A 20659-nucleotide genomic window follows, 5' to 3' on the forward strand; every position below is an offset into this window, starting at 1 on the left:
GTTTTAGATGCTAAGACTACAGCAGATTGAACAGACAAAAAGCACTACTCTCGAGGTTTTTATTCTAAAGAGACAGAAAATAAGTAAACTATCAAGTATGTTATGGAATATGTGGCATGAAGAAATGAAAAGGAATGAGAATAGGGAATGCTGGTGCTGGTAGTGCAAGAAGTGCAAAGAAATTCATATTTATTTAATAGTTCATTGAAAAGATATTTATGTAATGGTGTGAAGGAGACAGTACACAGATAACGGGAAGAGAATTCTAGACAAAGGTAACAGCAGGTACAAAGACGTTGTGGCAGAAGCATGTTTGGTACATTTCAGATATTTCAAGGAGGCCAGTGTGGCTGGAATGGAGTGAACAAGAGGAAAAGTAAAATGAGGTGGGATTAGAAAATTAACAGGAAACCAGATTATGTAGGATTTTGTAGTTCATGCTAAGGTTCTTGATTTTTACTCTGAGATGAAAAGTGATTGGAGGGTTTTCAGGGGAGAAGGATCATACAGACAACTGTGTGGACAATAAAGAGGTAATATATATGAACAGAATCACACAAAGTGACTTTGGGTATTCTCTCTGGCTTTTTCTAGGGAACCAGCCAATAGGACCTGGACCTCCTGTCTCCCCATGGGAGGGGCTGCACCTGAATTCAGCTTGCCATGGTACTGGTAGTTTCCTCCAACTAAAACTTTCCACATGAGTCAAGGTATCCAGGTAGCTGGCTTTCTCAGACAGGTCTTACAAAGAGTTCACACCTAAACCAAGACTGCCTAGTGCCCTAGTAGTTTCACAAGGTTCCTTTCATGTTTGCCCTATAAGAAGGACGAACAGCAAGAGATGGAACTCCTTTCCTGAAATGTAAACACACACCGCACATCCAGCATGGTGCTCTGGCCCCAGTGTGCTTCTCCTTGGGATGATGAGAGAATGGAGCAACTTGTGTTTTTCTTCTTGGCTTTGTAAGTTTCCATTTCCCCCCCAAGAAAACCTCTCCCTTAACCTAGTGGTTCTCAAGCTTTAGTGTGTATCATAATTACTTGGTGGGCTTGTTAAAACACAGATTTCTGGGCCCTACTTTCAGAATTTCTGGTTCATTAGGTCTGCAGTGGGATCTGGAAATCTGCATTTCTAGTAAGTTCCCAAATGATGCTGATATTGGGGTCAGGAAACCACACTCTGAGAGCCTCTGTCTTAATTCATGCAGTGTGTCTGAGCAGAATCAGCTCTGATGGTTAGCACAAAGGGTCCCACTGCATGACCCTCACCTAGGAGTTAACCACTTTCCTTTTTTACGCCCTACTTTCCTTTATAGTTTTGTCACATATGTAGGAACCCTTAACCGTATATTTGGTTTTCGTTATTTTAAAATTTTACGAAAATGGCATTATTCCTTAAGGGTCTTATATGACTTGCTTTTTTTCACTCATCCATCCAGTGTATAGCTATAATTAATTCATTTTTATTGTTGTATAATACTTTCTTGCGTGAATATACCTATCGATAGACATTTGGCTTGTTTTCAGGTTTTTTCTAGGAAGATGCTATGAACAGCTACTTCTTTACCCAGTCATAGAATTACCATCTCTTTATGAAACAATCTGACCTTCCTTCCTTAGACCTTCCCTCAAATTCTAACACCCTCTTACTGAGACACCCAATAGTGTGTGTTCTCCCTTGCTCAACGAGTAATGAACTCAACTTGTTTAACTATAGGTTTCCCTGTGGTCTTTGGCTGAAGGGCTTTGAAAAATTTATGTATATATGTATATATATACATATATACATAATATATACACACATACTTCGTTATTAATAATATAAAGTTAAAATATCTTTTTTTTTGATTGACAGATCCTGCCTCAGGTTTATTTGTACAAATAGCACAGGAGGACACCAGCCCCACGCAGACAGCAGCCCAGGGGTCCCTCCACCAGTCCCTCTGTCCTCACATAGGCAGACAGAAGCCTGTACTCTGGAGGCTTCGTGGGGGCCTAGGTGGGCACCCTTGGGAGCCAGAGCCTGAGCTGGAGGCATTGCTGCTGCTACAGCCTCAGCTGGGGCTGGGGCCTTGGTTTGAGCCTTGGCCTAGAACTTTGGCCGGCAGAGCCTGAGACTTTTGGCAATGCGGGCATGAGCACGTTTCTCAAGCTTGAGGTGGGTGATGTAGGCAAGTTGACTGAGCTTGCAGCTGCCGCCCTTTGGGATCTTGGGCTTGACCTCCTTGGGCTTTACCAGGGCCTTGATAGCCTGAGCCCGTGCACTCATGACCTTGGCATTGTTGGCTTGCATCTTCTTCAGGCCCTTCTTGTACTTCTTGCCAAAGCGCATGTTCCTCAGGAACTTGGGGTCCACCCCCTTAAGATTTATATCTTTGTGATTGGGGTTTCCTATTGCCGTTTCTGTACCATTTTCAGGACTGGCTATGCATGGTGTGGTTCTTGGACTTCGCCATGTCTGCATTGAAGCCAGCCAGTCCCAGACAGCTCCTAAAATGCCTAGGACTGGAAAAGAAAGCTAAAATATCTTAACATTCTTTATTGTGACTTTTGGTGATTACCAGTTCTTAATTTTAATTCAAGTTTTCAATCTTTTCTTTTATTTATTTATTTATTAATTTTTTTTTATGATTAGTTCTTTTGATGTCATATTTAAGAAATCCTTTCTTACTCCAAAATCATACAAATATATATATATTTTAAGTCTCAAACTTGTATGTCTTTAATTCATATGAAATTCATTTTTGTGTGTGACACCATATGCATGTAGTGATCCAACCTCATTTTTTTCCTTATGGTAACCATTTCTCCTATCACCAAAATATTATTGATAGTAATTCCTTTCTTTGCTTTTCCCCACTTGTGTGCAGAGCCACATGTCAAATTTCTATCTATACATGGGTTAGATTAGAACTTTTTTGTTTTTTAGACCTAATAAGAAATACCAATCAAGACTTTAAGATTTAATTAGTTTCAAGGCTTGTGAAATAATTTTTAGACAATTATATACGTTATGAAAGAATGTATAAAAATTAATGTTTTAAATTGGTATCAGTGGCTGTGATAATTCACTAACAAAACTAATCAGGTTTTTTTTTAAGATCTAATTCACTGAGTGTAAATGTTTAGTAAGACTACGGTAGTCAGAGGACAGTTTCACTGCAGAGGTGTGTGTGTGCTTGACAAAGTAATTGCTGATAGATTTTCTTGAAATTCCCAAACATCACAAAGTCTTCCTTTTATTTTCTTCCATACACACATTATATCATTTGTGTCTTTATATAGTGTGAGAATCTAGACTTTAAAATTTTATATAAATAGAATGCATAAACCCTGACTTTTGAAGACATGGATGAGTTTTAAATAAAATGGTAAAGGTAGGAATAGAACCAAAACAGGTGGGAAATGCCAAAAAGCTACCTGAAAAGAAGAATCCATAGGATTGATTCGTAAGTTTCTGTACTTAGGGGAACAAGGGAAAAGAAGTCTAAGATGGCCCCAGTGTTCAGTTGAGATGATGAACATGTGACAAAATTGGGTAAGGTGGTGAGTGGTGGCCTGTTTGGGGGAAAAGGTTTTTTTTCTTCCTAAATTTCCCTCAAGGAATTTTTCAGGAGCTTTCAAATTTGTGTGAATGACCTCTAAAAGTAAAAAGTTAAAAATCGAAATCTCTAGGTGGCAAGTTAGTTTGTCACTGCTTAGTTTTCATGTATATTCAGTTTGTTTGTTTGTTTGTTTGTTTTTACATCAAAGTCCAGTAATTTATAAACTGGGTCTACAGAAAGTAGCTTGGGAAAAGAACATGAGAATGGGAATTAGGAGATCAGGACCTCATTCACAGTTCTGCCACCAATCTAGATGGCAGGGGGTTAAGTGTTTAGATCTCAGATTCCTTAAGTATGTAGGGTAACAACACCATCTTCAAGTTTCCTTACAGCGCTGAAGTTCTAAGTCTCCTTAGGCAATAGTATAATGTATCCGTGTGCATTCAACTTATCCTACAGTCGAGTTGCAGCCAAGCTTTTAACAGGTGAGTCGTAAGATCGTTTCTCCCCAGTTCTCAAACCACGGAGTGAACCCTGCCTACATGATTTTGGTGGCCTTACAGTTGACAGGATGTGAAGGACTGCAATAGTACAGGCAAGACCCCAGGCCAGGAAACGTGCAAAACAGGAACTCCAAAGCGTACTAACTCTTAACAGGCTCCACCAGAACAAACAAAAGGCCAGGGCTGCAATCGCACATGGGCGTTGCACCTGCTTCTTGTGGTCACACTTTCCTACGCTGTAAACCTACATCTGTTTTTTGCATTCTAAGGTGCGAAGTTCTTTTCTTGCCTGAGCGGATGTGGGCCTACCTCGGACATTCGCTCAGACTGTGGAGCAGGAATAAGACCCTAAGAAACGATCAACGGTCCCCTGCAGGATGCCCAGGCAGTCAGGACAGGAGGCCGCGAGGAGCTCGGGGGCGCCCCGCCGAGGCCTGACCCGGAAGGGCTGGCGCGTGGCAACCCCGGCTTCCCTAGCAACCGAGCAGGCGCGAGTCCTAACCCACCGCCCCAGCGGCTCCGTCAGCCTCTCGGGATGCCTCTGCAGGTTAGCGATTACAGCTGGCAGCAGACGAAGACTGCGGTCTTTATCTCTGTGCCCCTCAGGGGCGTCTGCGTCAGAGATGCGGACGTGTTCTGCACGGAAAATTATCTGAAGGTAGGAACGCGTCGTGCCTGCGGGCTCCCCGGGGGTGTGGCCCGAAGCTTCTGCGAGTGCGCGGCTGTATACACGCCGCAGGCACGTCCTTGCGAGTACACAGCGGCTCACTCGCAGAAGCTTTTTAGTCCTATTAAAAACAAAACAAAACAAAAACGAACCCCATACCGGTAACACCTCATCTGTAGACGTCATCAAATCAGAGATTTTTTTTTAAAAATCCAGGGCTTCCTACATATGGCTTGCTAGTCTTGCATGACCTGCAATAAATTTATAGCAGGCATTTAAGAAAATGATTTTGGCCTCTATCACTTCATTTTTTTTTTTAAATTTATTTTTATATGTAATCAGTATAATTTTATTTATTTATTTATTTTTAAATTTTTATCAGGGAATATTGGGGAACAGTGTGTTTCTCCAGGGCCCATCAGCTCTAAGTCGTTGCCCTTCAATCTAGTGGTGGAGGGCGCAGCTCAGCTCTAAGTCCAGTCACCGTTTTAAACCTTTAGTAGCAGGGAGCGCAGCCCACCATCCCATGAGGGAATTGAACTGGTAACCTTATTGTTGAGAGCTTGTGCTCTAACCATCTGAGCCATCTGGCTGGCTGCTGCTGTAACTTACTTCTTAATAGCTGTGTGTTTAATGTGTATAACTAAATTAACTTCCATTTTCCCCCTCCTGAATAGGTCAACTTTCCTCCATTTTTGTTTGAGTTGTTTCTCTATGCTCCTATAGAGGATGAGAGCAGCAAAGCCAAGATTGGGAATAACACTATTATTTTCACCTTACATAAAAAAGAAGCAGCCATGTGGGACACCCTTTCGGTGTCAGGCGGTAAGTTTTTTATTAAAAGATGTTCATCTGGTTGTGCTTTTTATATTTCATACTTTTTTAAAAATTTCCTTTAGAAAAAATTATGTTGCTTTTCTAGGAAAAAAACAGGCACATGAGCATGATTTAAATGAGATAGTGCTTCAGCAGCCGCTTAAAATAAATATCCTAAAGATTGAATTATTCAAAAATTAGAGTACATTAATAACTCTTAAGCAGAAGATGTGGGTTTGTATCTTCAGTAGATAAAGCCTTCTGATATGGCCTTTATTGAGCACTTATTTTGTATTCAGCATTAACACATCTGTTAATGCTCACAACAACCTTTCTCTTCGGTACCCCCTTCCCCCCCCCTTTTGTTTAAAGCTGAGGCACAGAGGGTTTAGTAATTGACAAAGGTCACACAACTAAGTGGCTGACTGGACCTGGAGCCATAGCGATTTGACTCTAGAGCAGTGGTTCTCAACCCTGGCTAGGTACTTGAATCAGCTATAGAACTTTTTAAATAATACAAATGTCTGAAACTTACCCTCGACTAGTCAAATCAGTTTCTAGGAGTAGGACCCAGGTATTGGTGGTTTTTTAAAAACTTTCCAGGAATTATGTGTAAAACTGAGATTCCCTATTTGTACTCTTATTCAGTAATCTATATTCTTATGTCAAAGACAATTTTGAGGGTCAGTAATTGCCCTTTACTGTTTTAGCTCTGTATTCTTCCTCTCTCTTCTGTTTGTCATGTTTTCTAGTGCTTTATATCTACTGCCTGAAATTTCTCTCAGGCCTCTGGCATTTAGTCTTCAGTAGGAATATTAAGAATGAAGAGATTACAATCATTCTTTATATTCATGTTTTCTTAGTATCTTGCTGGGGAATTTAATTTTTTTAATCTTAAGAACCAGTAAAATGTTTCTCTAAGAGCTAATATTCAGGTCAGAAAATACTGGTTAAGTAGATTACCATAGCCAGGTTACTTTAGTGAGTCCCAGACTAACAAGAGTTTTTAAAAATCACATTACTGCTCTCTCCTTCCCCCATCTTCCTTTGTGATTCAGTGAATCTGAGACGGGGCCTGGGACTATGTCATGAAACTCATCAATCCATGTTCTGACTTCTTACTTAAGATTAAATGTAAATACTTTCGTTTATTTCAACTGTTGTTGATAATCTTCATTTTGAAGTTAGATGGGACCAGAACGATCCTCTGTTATAATGGCTTATTTTAAAATAAACAGATGGGGGGTGGGGATGGGAGTCCCTAGGTGACTCTGATGACTGGTCAGGTTTAAGAACCACTGACTTAAAGGTGAGTGTGTGTGTGTGTGTCTTGGTGGCCATCAGATTTCTCCAGGAAACATTTTGTCCATCAACTTTTTAGGATATAAAGAAGAGTCATATCAGAAAACCTCATACTTTCCCCTATTTCTGACATGAAACATTTTCTTCTATGTCAAATTTCCTTTTTAACCTGGTTGGCCACCTTATCCAGGAGTGGGAAGGGGTTTTCTTTCCTAATCATGATCTTCCTCATCTGTTTTCATTACACATTTCATTCTTCTCTTTCATGGATATGTGGTCAACTATTCCAAATTTTGACCATTTAACCCAAGGTTTGGCAAACTTTTTCTGTAAAGGACCAGATAATATTTTGGATGTTGTGGGCTGTATGGTCTCTGTCACAGTTACTTCGCTCTGCCATTGTAGCACAAATGCAGCCATAGCCAACATGTATTTATTGATACTGAAATTTGAATCTAATTTTTGTATGTCACAAAACACTATTATTCTTTTAATTTTTTTCAACCATTTAACAAATGTAAAAGTTACTGTTTGCTTGTGTGCTGTAGAAAAACAGGCAGCTGGTTGTCATGTTTTCTAGTGCTTTATAGTTTGGCTATATAGTTTGCCAACCTCTATTTAGACTAGTCAGAACAGTCTTAAAGTTAAATTAAATAGCAAATAATGAATATTGATTTTACTTCAGAAACTGTGTTTGAGATTTCTTTAGAAATCAAATTCAGTCTTGCACTCAATTCAGTGAAATTATTTAACAATCTTTTTTCACATACAGTATTGTGGAACTCCAGTCTATACTCCAAACCTGTCTCCCTCATTATTCAAAACATATTTGCTTCATTTTTTTCTGGAAGTTCCTTCTTCATACACTTTTCATTTCTTTTAGATGTGGAACATTTCATTTGGAAAGTTGATGTTCTTTTAATTATTTCTGTCCCTGAAGCTGGTCCAACTGTCTGCCACCCTGTTACTAAACAGGAAGAGAGTTGGGGAGAGGCTTCAGACCTAATTCCAGTCCTAATTCCGAGCCAAGATCTTGGATGAGTAAAAATTCCGTACTTTTTACTTACCTCTAACTGAAATGTAAAGTTTCCTCCAATTCTAAATGTAGACAACAAACGACAGTAGCATCAACAAAAATCACAAATATGTTTATACACAGGTACTTGTCTTTTATATTCACTACTTTGAAGTTAGAGTATTTATTAGACTTGTTGCTATATATTATTTAATGCATTAATAAGGAAGCATGTATTAGTATATCACATTTTTAAAAATATTTTGTTTAATATAACTACAATAGGTTTCTTTATGTTTTATTTCCTGTGTGTTTTATTTCATTCATTTAAAAACATTACGAGGGAGTATATAAGGCTTAAACTATTCTGCCTAGGGGTCTGCTGCACCAAAAAGGTTCAGAACCTCTGCCTGGGGCCTGATTCATCCTTCCACCTTTCTCCCCACCCTACTCTCCCCCACTTCACCCTCTCCCTCCAAGTTTTCTCTCCCCTTCTGTTTTCTTTTCTCCCTCGAAGTCTAGATCCCTTCCTGATCCCACTTCCCATAAAATACTTTACCCCCAATGGATCACAGCCTGTGTGTAAAGTATTGAGCCACTAAATGTAAAAATAATTGTGAATGGTAAAATTCTATATCTAATATATCATGTTACTTCATAGTTTTTCCAAGGGCTGGCCTTGTACTCTTCTTATGTATTAGTTACCTTTTGTGTTTATGAAGGTGATTGATCATAAGAGATAGTCTCAACCCATTTTTCTCTTCTAAACCTCATGGTGATGATTTATTGTGATCAGGTTTATAAGCAAATAGCCCTGCTTTCTCAACAGAGAGGAGGATATGTTCTCTCCCGCCCCATCTTGTCCCCTTCTCTACCTTTCTGTCTCCCCCACTCCCTTCCTCTCATTCCACTACCCTCTCTCTCCCTCTTGTGCCTCTTTATTCCCCCCTCTCCTGCCCGTCCCCCTCCTCATTTCGCCTTTTATTCCCCTTCTCCGTTGTGCCTTCTCTCTCTCTCTCTCTCTCTCTCTCTCTCTCTCTCTCTCTCTCTCTCATTCTTCTTGACAGTTTAATATTGAGAAATGTTTTCACTTCTCCATGTGAAATTGGATCCAAAAAAAATGTCATCCTGCATGTTAAGCAGTTTCCTCCTAAATGAAACAATTTCATCATAATCCTAATTTAGTTACATTACTTATGTTTTAGCTGACAAAGAGATGATGCAAAGAATAAGAGAGAAATCTATTTTACAAGCACAAGAAAGAGCAAAAGAAGTTACAGAAGCAAAAGCTGCAGCAAGGCGGGAAGATCAAAAATATACACTAAGTGTCATGATGAAGGTAAGTTGCAGATTGATAGGAAAGTCCTCTATTAAAGAGATGATAATAAACTGTGAAAGGATAATTTGTTCTAACCACTGTACTTTCTCATCTTTTTGTTCATATTTTGGTTATAGGACTTACTATGTTCTATAGGCTATCTACTACTTACATGCGTTCCTGAAAATCTGTATGAAAGTCGAGGGTATAAATGTTGAACAATAGATTTATGTGTTTCAGGGAGAATTTTCTATTTCCAAGGGAGTCAAAAATAGTAAGGTTCTATGGTATATTTCACTTCTTTCTTAATCGTGGAATAACGGACACAAGTTATTTAAAGCAAAAGCTTGGATTAAATATGAAATATTGACAAATTGATATCTTTTTAACTGTTGATGATTACAAGTTAAAGCTTTAGTCAGCAATATTTTTTGAGATATAATTCATATACTATACAATTCACCCATTTAAAGCTTATAATGCAGTGGGTTTTAGTATACGCATATTTAGAGTTGTGCAGCAATCATCACAGTCAGTTTTAGAACATTTTCATCACCCCAAAAAGAAACCCCACACCCATAAGCAGTCACTCTCCATTCCTTCCATCCCCTAGTCCTTTGTAACCACTAATCTACTTTCTCTCTATATAGATTTACCTGTTCTGATTAATTTTTAGAAGTAATTTCTTATCTCAAATTTTCATTTTGACATCTTAAAATGATTAAGGAATCTATAACAAGCATTATGTCATCAAGAGCTCTGTGCACCATGACTCTTATTTTGCATTTGGATCACGAGTTTTGTTTTTATAATCAACAGTTCATAATTCCCAAGATTTCTCCACTTATTTCATCACTTTTACTTGACTTTTAAATGTAGCCTATGGTTATATACTTTGTCTTTTACTTAATTGAACATGTGGTCAGCTGACCAAAGATTCCTGCTTTCAGTATACTTGATGAGTTCCAGCTTTTCTTGATTGTATTAATCACTGCTGTCAGCCTTTTGATTTTATCATTTTTCTGAATTTAGAAAATAAAAGCAAAATAATATAAAATTTGTGGCAATAGATAAATATTTACTGAACTAATAAGACAGTTAAATAATGGCATACACAGTGCTATATTGGTAGATATAACAAAATGAAACAATTGTTTTGTAGACAGTACCACCATGCTGTACCTCGAAGTTATTAATCTACTGATATGTGAAAGTCTCACTTTGGTATTTGGAAAGGTGGTTGGGGCATTCATGTATAAAATATGAAGCTGTAAATTATATCAAAGTGGGGAGAACCTGTGAAAGTCTTAGCCTGTTCTACAAACTATCTGTTTGTCTTTTGCCTTTAGTCATTTTGAGAGTTGGGTCTATTTTTTTTCGTGATTATTATAGCCATTGCCAAGTAAATAGTAGGTGCTCAAATATTCGAGTGAATTAATGTGAATGCATTGCCCTAGTACCCTGTAACCATAGCAGAATTCTATTTTGGTGAATAAATGAAGCTATTTTTACTTTGTCCAATTTTAAACACCATTCAGAAAAGAGCTTTGATTGTCCAATAAGAGCAGATGAAGAGGTATGACAACAAAAGGCAACCTATTATTAGCTTAAACCATAAATTAGCTTAAAACTTGGTAGAATTACATCTACCGAAAAAAAATAGTTGTTAAGTAGTAACCTTTTAAAAATAATTGGTAGGAGTAGTGCTAAGACTTACTATGTCAGTTCACAGTTCTGTATTAGTCTGCTCAGCCTAACATAACACAATACCACAAATTGGATGGCTTAAAAAAGACATTGATTTTCTCACAGTTCTAGAGTCTAGAAGTCTCAGAACAAGGTCCAGCAGGGTTGGATTCTGATGAGAAGTCTATTCCTGGCTTGCAGGAGATATGTATATTAGGTGGTGCAAAAGTAACTGTGGTTTTTGTAATTGTTGTTAACCTTTTAAACCGCAATGACTTTTGCACCAACCTAATAGATAGATAGATATCTGGTGTCTCTTCGGAAAATGACACTAATCCTGTTGTATCAGGGCCCTGCCCTTATGACCTCATTTAACCTTAATTACTTCCTCAGAGGCCCACTGTCACTGGGTGGGAGAGACAGGTGGTAAGGCTTCAACGTATGATGTTGGACAATTAAGTTTGCGAACTCATCCTGGAAAAAGTGCTACATACCTCATTGCTAATATCACTACGGTTACCTTCGAAGTACTCCCTTTGGGAAGTTATGCACCAGTGCCAGCGCCTAGCCTTCAAGGCAATGTTGAAACTCTTTCTGGAATGGCCGTGGACGTATTACTCTTGATGTCCTGAATGTCATCAAAATGTCTTCCTTTCAATATTTCCTTTACCTTTGGGTGAAAAAGAAGCCAGTGGGGGCTAGATCAGGTGAGTAGGGAAGGTGTTCCAATACAGTTATTTGTTTACTGGCTAAAAACTCCCTCACAGACAGTGCTATGTGAGCTGGTGCATTGTTGTGATGCAAGAGCCATGAATTGTTGGCGAAAAGTTCAGGTCGTCTACCTTTCTCATGCAGCCTTTTCAGCACTTCCAAATAGTAAACTTGGTTAACTGTTTGTCCACTTGGTACAAATTCATAATCAATAATCCCTCTAATATCAAAAAAGGTAGCAACATCATTGCAACAAGTTCATGAACTTAATTGTCAGACCTCGTATACATTTTGGGGGGACAAAAACATTCAGTGAATAACACCATGTAACAAACTACCCAAAATTCAATGGCTTAAAATCACAGATGTTTATTTCTGAAGGTTCTGTGTGTTGGTCAGGTAGTTCTTGTGTTCTGGTGCTGCCTTGTTATAGCTGGCATGGCCTCACTCACATGTCTAGAGCCTTGCCTGGGAGAGCTGGAGCTGCTCTTCATGTGGTATTTCATCCTCCAGGAGGCTAGCCCAGGCTTCTTTACTTCATAGTCAAGATTTCTGATAATAAGAAAGGGAAAGCCCTAATGCACAAGCACTTTTAAAGCCTCTGCTATGCCATACCTGCTAATAAGTTTAGTGCATCAACCTCTCAGTATCTTTGCTGCTGATCTATCATTCATTCATTTAACAGACATTTATTGAATACTGAGACAGAGCTGAACAAGTTAGTCTTCATTTTCAATTTACTCATAGTCTACAGAGTGTGACAGACAAGAAAAAGCAAAGATTACACCATAGTATGCATAAGCAGTCATGGGAAGATAAAGAAAAAACACTGGCAAAAAATTGGTATGTCAACCTGAGAGTATGGTCAGGAAATGGGAGGCATAGTTGTTTGTACTTAATTTTACACAATGAGTCACAGTTACCTGGGAAGTAGATGGGAAAATGACATTACAGACAGATAAGTCCATGACAGAATGTGGCACAGGAAGGACCATTTGTTGGTCAGAAATAAAATCTTAAGATATTGAAAAATTTCCAGAAGGTAATAGGGAACTGTATAGGGATTTTCAGCAGGAATATCAAATTATTTGGGTTTGTATTTTGGAAAGCCAATTCTGGCTAATGAGTTTGAAGAGGAGGGAACATTCCTAAACTCCCAGAGTACTCAGCTGCTCCATCACAGAGCTGCTTCACTTACAGGTGTGATGTCTACCAACCTGAAACTTCCTGGAATGAGCCCCCTGGAATGAGCTGAAGCCCGCAGCCATACCTCTGAATCACACTGTGTAGCACTACCCTGTTACCAAAGGTAGATAAGGACACTACAAAAAACACTACAGACAATATCCTTCATGAATATAGATGCAAATGTTCTCAGCAGAATATTAGCAAACCTAATTCAATAGCACATTAAAAGGATCATGTGCAATGATCAAGTGGGATTCATTCCTAGGATGCCTAGGATGGCTCAACATATGCAAATCAGTAAATGTGATTTACCACATTAATAGAATGAAGAATAAAAATCATATGATACTCTTATTAGATACAGAAAAATCACCTGACATTATTCAGCATTTATTCATGATAAAAACTCACAACAAATTGGATATATAAGGAATGTACCTCAACATAATAAACACCATATATGACAAGCCCACAACTCAAATCATACTCAATGGTAAAAGATTGAAAGCTTTTCCTCTAAGATCAGGGAAAACACAAAGATGCATACTACCCTTGCCACTCCTATTCAGCATAGTACTAGTAGTCCTAGCCAGAGCAATCAGACAAGAAAAATAAAACACCCAAATTGGAAAGAAAGAAGTAAAATTATCTCTGTTTTACACATGACATGATTTTATGTATAGAAAATCCTAGACTCCATGAAAAACACAGATCTAGTTAATGAATTCAATGAAGTTGTAGGATACAAGTAGCATTTCTCTACTCTAAAATGAAATATCGGAAAAAAGAAATAAAACAATCACATTTACAGTGGTATCAGAAACAATAAAATACTTAGGAATAAATTTAGCCAAGGAGGTGAAAAACCTGTGTACTGAAAACTATAAGACATTGATGAAAGAAATTGAAAAAGACACAAATAATTGGAAAGATATCCAATTTTTGTGAATTGGAAGAGTTAATATTGTTAAAATGTTCATACTGTGTTTCCCCGAAAATAAGACCTAGCTGGACAATCAGCTCTAATGCATCTTTTGGAGCAAAACTTAATATAAGACCTGGTCTTATTTTACTATAATATAAGACCCGGTCTTATATTAACTTTTGCTCCAAAAAACATATTAGAGCTGATTGTCCAGCTAGGTCTTATTTTCAGGGAAACACAGTATTATCCAAAACTGTCTATAGATTCAATGCAATTTCTATCAAGAGTCCAATGGCATTTTTCACAGAAATAGAAAAAAATTCTAAAATTTGTTTGGAATCATGCTGTTAATGGGAATGTAATTGCTATAGGCACTATGGAAAAACATTATGGAGGGTACTCAAGAAATTAAAAATAGCACTACCATTTTTAAGTGTACAGTTCAGCAGCATTAATTACATTCATATGGTGCTATCACCACCACCATCTTTCTCCAGAATGTTTTTATCTTACAAAACTGAAACTGTGTACCCACTAGATGATAACTCCCCATCCCCCCTTTCCCTAAGCCCCTGGAAACTACCATTTTACTGTCTGTTTCTGTGAATTTAATTGCTCTAGGTACCTCACATAAGTAGAATCATAATATATTTGTCCTTTTGTGACTAACTTATTTCGTTTAGCATAGTGTCTTCAACTTTATCCATATTATAGCATGTGTCAGAATTTTTTTCCTTTTAAGGCTGAATAATGTTCGATTGTTACGTATATACTACATTTTGTTTGTTTGTATTGTGTTTTATACTGAAGGCACATATTTACCATTTCCCATACTCTTCATTCCTTCTTATAGTTCTGAGTTAGTTTTCTTTTCAGCCTGAAGAGCTTTCTTTTGTGTATCTTATAGGGCAGGTCTGCTAGTAATGAATTCTCTCAATTTTTATTTATCTTAGAATATGTTTATTTCATCAGCATTTATGAAGAATGGTTTTGCTGGGTATAGAACTTGTGGTTTATTATTTTTTTTGGTCAGTACTTTGAACATATCATTTAACTGTCTTCTGTACTCCATTGTTTCTAATGAGGAATCAGCCTTTAATTGCATTGTTTTTCCCCTGCATATCATGGCATTTTTTCTCTTGCTGCTTTCAAGATTTTCCTCTTTGTGTTTGGCTTTTGTATTAATTTTGCAGTTTAACTAAGTTGTATCTAGGTGTATATCTTTTTGTTAATTTTACTTTGGATTTGTTGAACTTCTTGGGGCTATAATGTTTTCATCAAATTTGAGGAATTTTTACCAATTATTTCTTAAAATATTTTTGGTTGAAAACTAGATATTTAGTTAATAAATTATAGCAATTTTGGGTTCTGTTTTACTTGTTTTTTGTTTATTTATTGAGGATTGTTTATTTTTTTAGTAACTTGGTTAGACTTTAATTGTGGAATCAGCCTAGCCTCCCTTGTGGTATACAGCTGTTAATGTCTCTGTTAAGTTTTTTCATTCTTGTGTTTTAGACTGGCTTCTTCAGGGGCTTCTGTGTGTCTGCACAGCTTCACTGTCAGCTACTGCTTTGGGCAGAGGTGGTAAAGGCTCCCACCCTTTGCTGATTTATCTATGTGTAGGTTTGAGAATACTTTCAAAATTGGAGGCAGTTCTCATGCCTACCTTGGCTTCATTTTATGCCAGGCTTCCTCAGGTCTCCCCCACAAATGCATAGCCTTCTGTTTTGCTAGTGTTGTATGGTGAGCTTATTACAGACTTTCGATAGCTCTCTCATTTATATGATCTTTATGTTAATTTTCTGAGTGCTTAACCAGGACCTCAACTGCAAATTTTTCCTGTCCATTCCCAACCATGTCTACTGCTTTTATCCACCGAAGCCACAGGTTTTTGCTACCGCACCCTGAAATGGGTCCACCCTTTTTGCCAACAAAACTGCTATATTATTTTGTTAGCTTCATGTTGGTAAAACTGCCAGTCTCATTATTCTAGAGCAACCTCAGACATAAGGGCACAGCCTCCCACTATTCTTACCTACAACGTTAGCAGGTTTTATAGAACGAACACTTCTCAATTTGCAGGCTGTCTTTGATTAATTTCCAGTGTTATAAAATGGTTGTTTTTTGATAGTTTTCTCCAGTTTTACACTTGACATTTGTGAATGGGAATGGCCAACCTCTTCATGGCTTTATAAAACCTGCACGTTTTCTTTTGTGGATGAATTTTACATTTACTTATCAAGCACTCTAAGAAGCTCTCTTGGTGCTTTGATTAGATTTACATTGACTTTAGAAATTAATTTGGAAAATGTCAACGTATTTGCAATATTGCAAGTTCCCTTCAGGACCATGACATTCATCTCCATTTCTTCAGACTTAGTTTATATCCCCAGCAAAATTACTTAGCAAATATAGGACTTGCTCATATTTTGTTAAGCTTATTTTCAGCCTTTTAAAAGTTTTTTCTGGCAATTACTAATGCAATGATTTTTTTCCCACTGTATTTTTCTAATCATTAATTGCCAGTTTGTAGGAAAGTTAGTTTGTTTTTATGAGTTTGTATAAGTTGATCTTGTATGTGACTGCCTTGTTGAACTTACTTTTTGGTTCTAATAGTTTGTCAGTTTTATTTTGGTTCTCTTAGGTAGTCTACCATATTATTTGCAAAGAATGACAGTTCTATCTCCTTATAGCCCATATTTCTATTTCTTGTTTTTAAAATTCTATTGTATAGGTTACCGCTAAGAAAATAGTAAAATAATAGGCATACTGGCTTTAGTGACTTTACTAGAAGTATTTCTGTTGCTTCTCCATGAAGTGTGTGGGTCCTTATATCAAGCTAAAATTTTTCTTTTATTCCTAGTATGAACCAGTATTTTGGCATATACTGAGGTCATATTGTTTTTCTCTTTTGATTTCCTAATATCATAAATAAGAAATACCCTATTTGATCAAGATATATTATAATTTTAATATTTTCCTCTGTTCAGCTTGCTAATACTTTATTTATGATTTTTGCATGTAATTCATAAGTGAGGGTGGTCATTAAAGAAAAATGCCTTGATAAACCAGACATTCAAATGAAAAGAAACATAGATTTCTCCTTCTTCAGGAATTGGATTTAGGAGCTGCGTATTATTCTATTACATAAATATACTGTCTATATTAAACTAATAGCTCACACTCCATGACATCCTTTCTTGCTCAGTACAATGCATTTAAAATCCAGTTTCTTTATGTGTGATGATTGTTTTTCTAGCCTTCTAAGTTTTTCTGTTACTACACGTTTCTCCTTTAAGTATGTTCCTCATATCCTTTTTTTTTAATAAAAGAACTTCAAGTATTGTTTAACATTTGTCTCTGTTTCTCTTTGATATCTGTAGTCTCGTTTTTCTTTGATCGTAAGCTTTGTGGTATTAACTTCTTCCTTGTTCTTTTCATTCTAGTTCCTTTTGTCATCTTCTCTGTGAAGACTCTCTTGGTCTCCTCTCTTCTTCATTACTACCTGAAGAGTTAGACTATTTTTTTTGTCTCGAATATAACTTATTATAAATTACATTGTATGTATATTTCCTTTAACTACATCTTTGCTGTAACAACAGAACTTTCCTGTTAGTTTTGATTATAAGAATAGTCTCATTTTTGATAATCAAGGCTGCATCTTATGCATTTTTAAAAACTTTTCAAAATTCACTGCACTTGCAGGGATTTCATATGAGGGGTGCCGGTGTTCTGACTCTTCACATACTTTTCCTTTCTTCAGTGTGTTGGGGGCAGCAAGGCAGGAAAGGAAGAAAGGCAAACATATTATTAAACTGGGTGAGGTTGTCATCTCCTTTTAGGTTGTGGCTGCCTCTGGCTAACACTCACTGTTCATCATGCCCTGTTGTCAGGCATTAAATGCTGGCTCGTTGCCTTGTGCACATTCTTCCTGGCCCAACCTACTGGCAGCTCTCTTAACTTAGAACACATAGTAATTAGCATCTTCTGTGCTTAGTTTAGGCCTTAGGTACAACTCTGGGACTACAGGAAACCCCCATTCAGTAATCTGTGAAATTTATCTTAAAATCCATGCTGTACAGTTCGGTAGGAAAATAACCAGAAGAGGGTATTAAGTCATGCAGATATTACAGAGCACTTCTTCAGTACAGTTTTCATACCTACAATGTTAATTCTATATCCTAAAATCATTCGTCATTCTAGAGCTGTGCCAGGTGTACTGTTTAAGTGTATATTAATTTACATTTAAATTAATGAAACTGAAATAAAATTAAAGATCAGTTCCGCTGTCACACTGGCCACATTTTAGGTGCCTAATTAGTCACATGTGGTAGTGGCTTCTGAATTGGACAGCATAGAACATTGTCATCATCAAAGAAAGTTCTGCTACCCTACAGGACAGCAGTGAGCGTTTTTGTTCTCTAGAGGATAGAGGTGAGAATATTTTTGTTACCATAGGAAAGTCAGATACCTAGCGTGAATAATATACACCAATCAGTTACTCTATTTCACAGGGTTTTTTTTTTTTTTCTTGCCAATATGAGGGAAGTTTGTGAAAGGGAAAAACGTTAGCATACTCCTATGCCATATACTGCTTTCAGATTTATCTGATATTTAGCTTTTCATGTGGAAGTGTCAAATAATAGCTGTTGCGAACATAGTTGGCAGCAGGATTCAAAAGTCAACCATTTCCACCCACCAGAGACAAACTCCTTAATTCATCCTTTGTGTAACTCTTCATTCATTCCTCAGGTGAAGGTTGGCGCAGCTTCAGTCCTAAGACAAGGTAAGGCTGGTATAAGTAGAAAGGTGTGTGTGTGTGTGTGTGTGTGTGTGTGTGTTTAGGTTTTGGGAGAAGTGACTTGACTTAGAAAAAGAAATTATTATTTTTTTACCAAGCCCTTAGATTCATCTAATTGAGTGACTGCCCACATTTTGCATAAGAGTAAAGTGAGGCTAGAGAAAGGAATTGCCCAAGATTATATCAATAGTTAATGGTAAATCTGCAACTAAAACTTGTGTTTTATGATTGGGCGTTCTGCTAAATCATTTACTGTTTCCATTTAATCCTTTATTCACTACTAATTGTTGCTACAGTTACAATGACAAGAGTTTAAAGGTAAAAATCATTATTATAATGAGTTTATTATTTTTTAAATGTTGCTTTTTCTATGTTTAAAAATTTTTGGTAATTGCAATTTTTGCAGATTGAAGAAGAAGAGAGGAAAAAAATAGAAGATATGAAAGAAAATGAACGGATAAGAGCAACTAAAGAATTAGAAGTCTGGAAAGAACGTCAAAGAAAAGCTGAAGAACAAAAACGATTTCAGAGAGAAGAGAAATCACATCAACAAGAAAAACAAATTGAAGAAGAGAGAAAAAAATTAAAACATAAAAGTCTTACTAGAAATTCAGCATCTAGAAATCTTGCCACAAAAGGTACAAATGGTTGATATTTTCTGGGAAAGTAAATCCTGTTGGTAAACTTAAAAAACTTAGTTTTTTAAAGTCACTTTTTTTTTTGTAATCTATTTACAACGTTAGGTTGTTACCTTAGTGTATCGAGAATAAGTACAAAGAATAGGATGAAAGACTTATTTCTTTTTCTAGGAAGTAGTGAAGTTTTCATAATAAAATGAGCAAGGATTCATGTTTTTTATGCTTGTGTGCTTCCTTTTGAAATTTAGGCAGATGTTAAATATGTTTGACTCGGGTCCAAAAAGACTTGGAGTAACTGGCAGTGCCAGGAGCATTCAGTTCTTTAGAGATAAGAAAACTAGGAATTTTGTTAAAAGACTTTTTCCTCACATGGCTTAGAAAAATGAGTACTATAAGCAAACTTAGTCTTAAGCGAATGAGTGTTCTGGCCTTTGATCCTGATGTGTTCAAAATAGTTAAAAGAACGTTTTTCTTTATTGAAAGCTAAGAGATTGATTTTATCAGATTTTAGAATATTAAACTTTGTTTTGTGTATATTTAGTATATTTAGTAAATGGAACATTTTGTATTTAAGCCGCTTATGTAATAATAATAATAATTAACATTTATTGGTGATCACTCTATGCCAGGTGATTTTATTGGTTGTATCACTCAATCTTCACAACACTTTGGGATAAATGTTGCTATTCTTATTTTAGAGGAAATAGATGTTCAGAAAGGATAAACAAATACCCAATAAAAAAGCCTGTGGGGTTTGAACCCAGATCTGTCTGTATTGAAACCTGTGCTCTTTCTACTCAACTGTATGTCTTTACTACTTTAACAGTGAGGTCTATCATATTGAAAAGTCATTTAGAATGAATATTAAGCAGTAACCATTATTAAATTTATGTGTCTTATTGTGGTTTAATATTGACATGCAGCTTAACTACCACACTGCATTCTTGTTAATGCTATTTCAATAAAATTTTGATACCAGCTAGAGTATATGAAAGCCTTTCCTTCCATATTTCAAATACTACTGAACAAATTGAATATTTTCAGATTCTATTAGAACTGAAACACTCATTTATAGATAAGTAGCCTGAAGATCTTGATCATTCATGTTGCTTTTTATACAGCTTAATTCAATTTGCTAATATTTTATAAATGGTTTTTATGTTTATCTTCATATTGAGATTCACTTACATTTTTCCTTCCTCATACTGTCCTTGTCCAAATTTGATACCAAATTACACTAACCGCATAAGTTACGGAGCTTTTTTATTTTTCTGTTCTTTGAAACAATTCTACTATATATATGAAATATTGTTGCTTGAAGGCTTAATAAAACTACTCCTAACACTGTCTATTCATGGAAGTACATTTTGTTTCTATAATGGTTACTGGTTATTTAGATTTTCTATTTTTTTAAAGTTGATTTTGGCAATTTGTTTTCTAGGAAATTGTACACATTATATTTTCAAATTTATTGGCATAAAGTTGCTTTTACTTGCTTATCTCTATGCTGTCTATAATTATATAATTTCTGTATTCCTAGTACT

At 36.5% G+C, this 20659-nt stretch overlaps 2 protein-coding genes and 1 pseudogene across 3 annotated transcripts in view; 2 read left to right on the forward strand and 1 right to left on the reverse strand.

The window, feature by feature from the left end:
* PYGO1 (pygopus family PHD finger 1) overlaps positions 1 to 664 on the forward strand; it is a 31466-nt gene extending 30802 nt beyond the window's left edge. Inside the window, exon 4 of the transcript XR_002137397.2 lies at positions 595 to 664. The gene's annotated coding sequence lies outside the window, so the exon portion shown is untranslated. The remainder of the gene's footprint in view (positions 1 to 594) is intronic.
* Positions 665 to 1869: 1205 nt separating this feature from the next.
* On the reverse strand, positions 1870 to 2575 carry LOC109447682 (large ribosomal subunit protein eL29; annotated as a pseudogene).
* Positions 2576 to 4433: 1858 nt separating this feature from the next.
* Positions 4434 to 20659, forward strand: part of DNAAF4 (dynein axonemal assembly factor 4) — a 36258-nt gene continuing 20032 nt past the window's right edge. For both annotated transcript variants that reach the window (XM_074327714.1, XM_019732294.2), the window contains exons 1-4: positions 4434 to 4706; positions 5393 to 5540; positions 9054 to 9187; positions 18884 to 19115. In XM_074327714.1, coding sequence (XP_074183815.1) covers positions 4584 to 4706; positions 5393 to 5540; positions 9054 to 9187; positions 18884 to 19115 — 637 coding nt within the window. In that variant the 5' untranslated portion in view covers positions 4434 to 4583. The remainder of the gene's footprint in view (positions 4707 to 5392; positions 5541 to 9053; positions 9188 to 18883; positions 19116 to 20659) is intronic.

Source organism: Rhinolophus sinicus, linkage group LG03 (assembly GCF_036562045.2).
Source record: "Rhinolophus sinicus isolate RSC01 linkage group LG03, ASM3656204v1, whole genome shotgun sequence".
In the NCBI taxonomy this organism is placed as follows: Eukaryota; Metazoa; Chordata; class Mammalia; order Chiroptera; family Rhinolophidae; genus Rhinolophus; species Rhinolophus sinicus.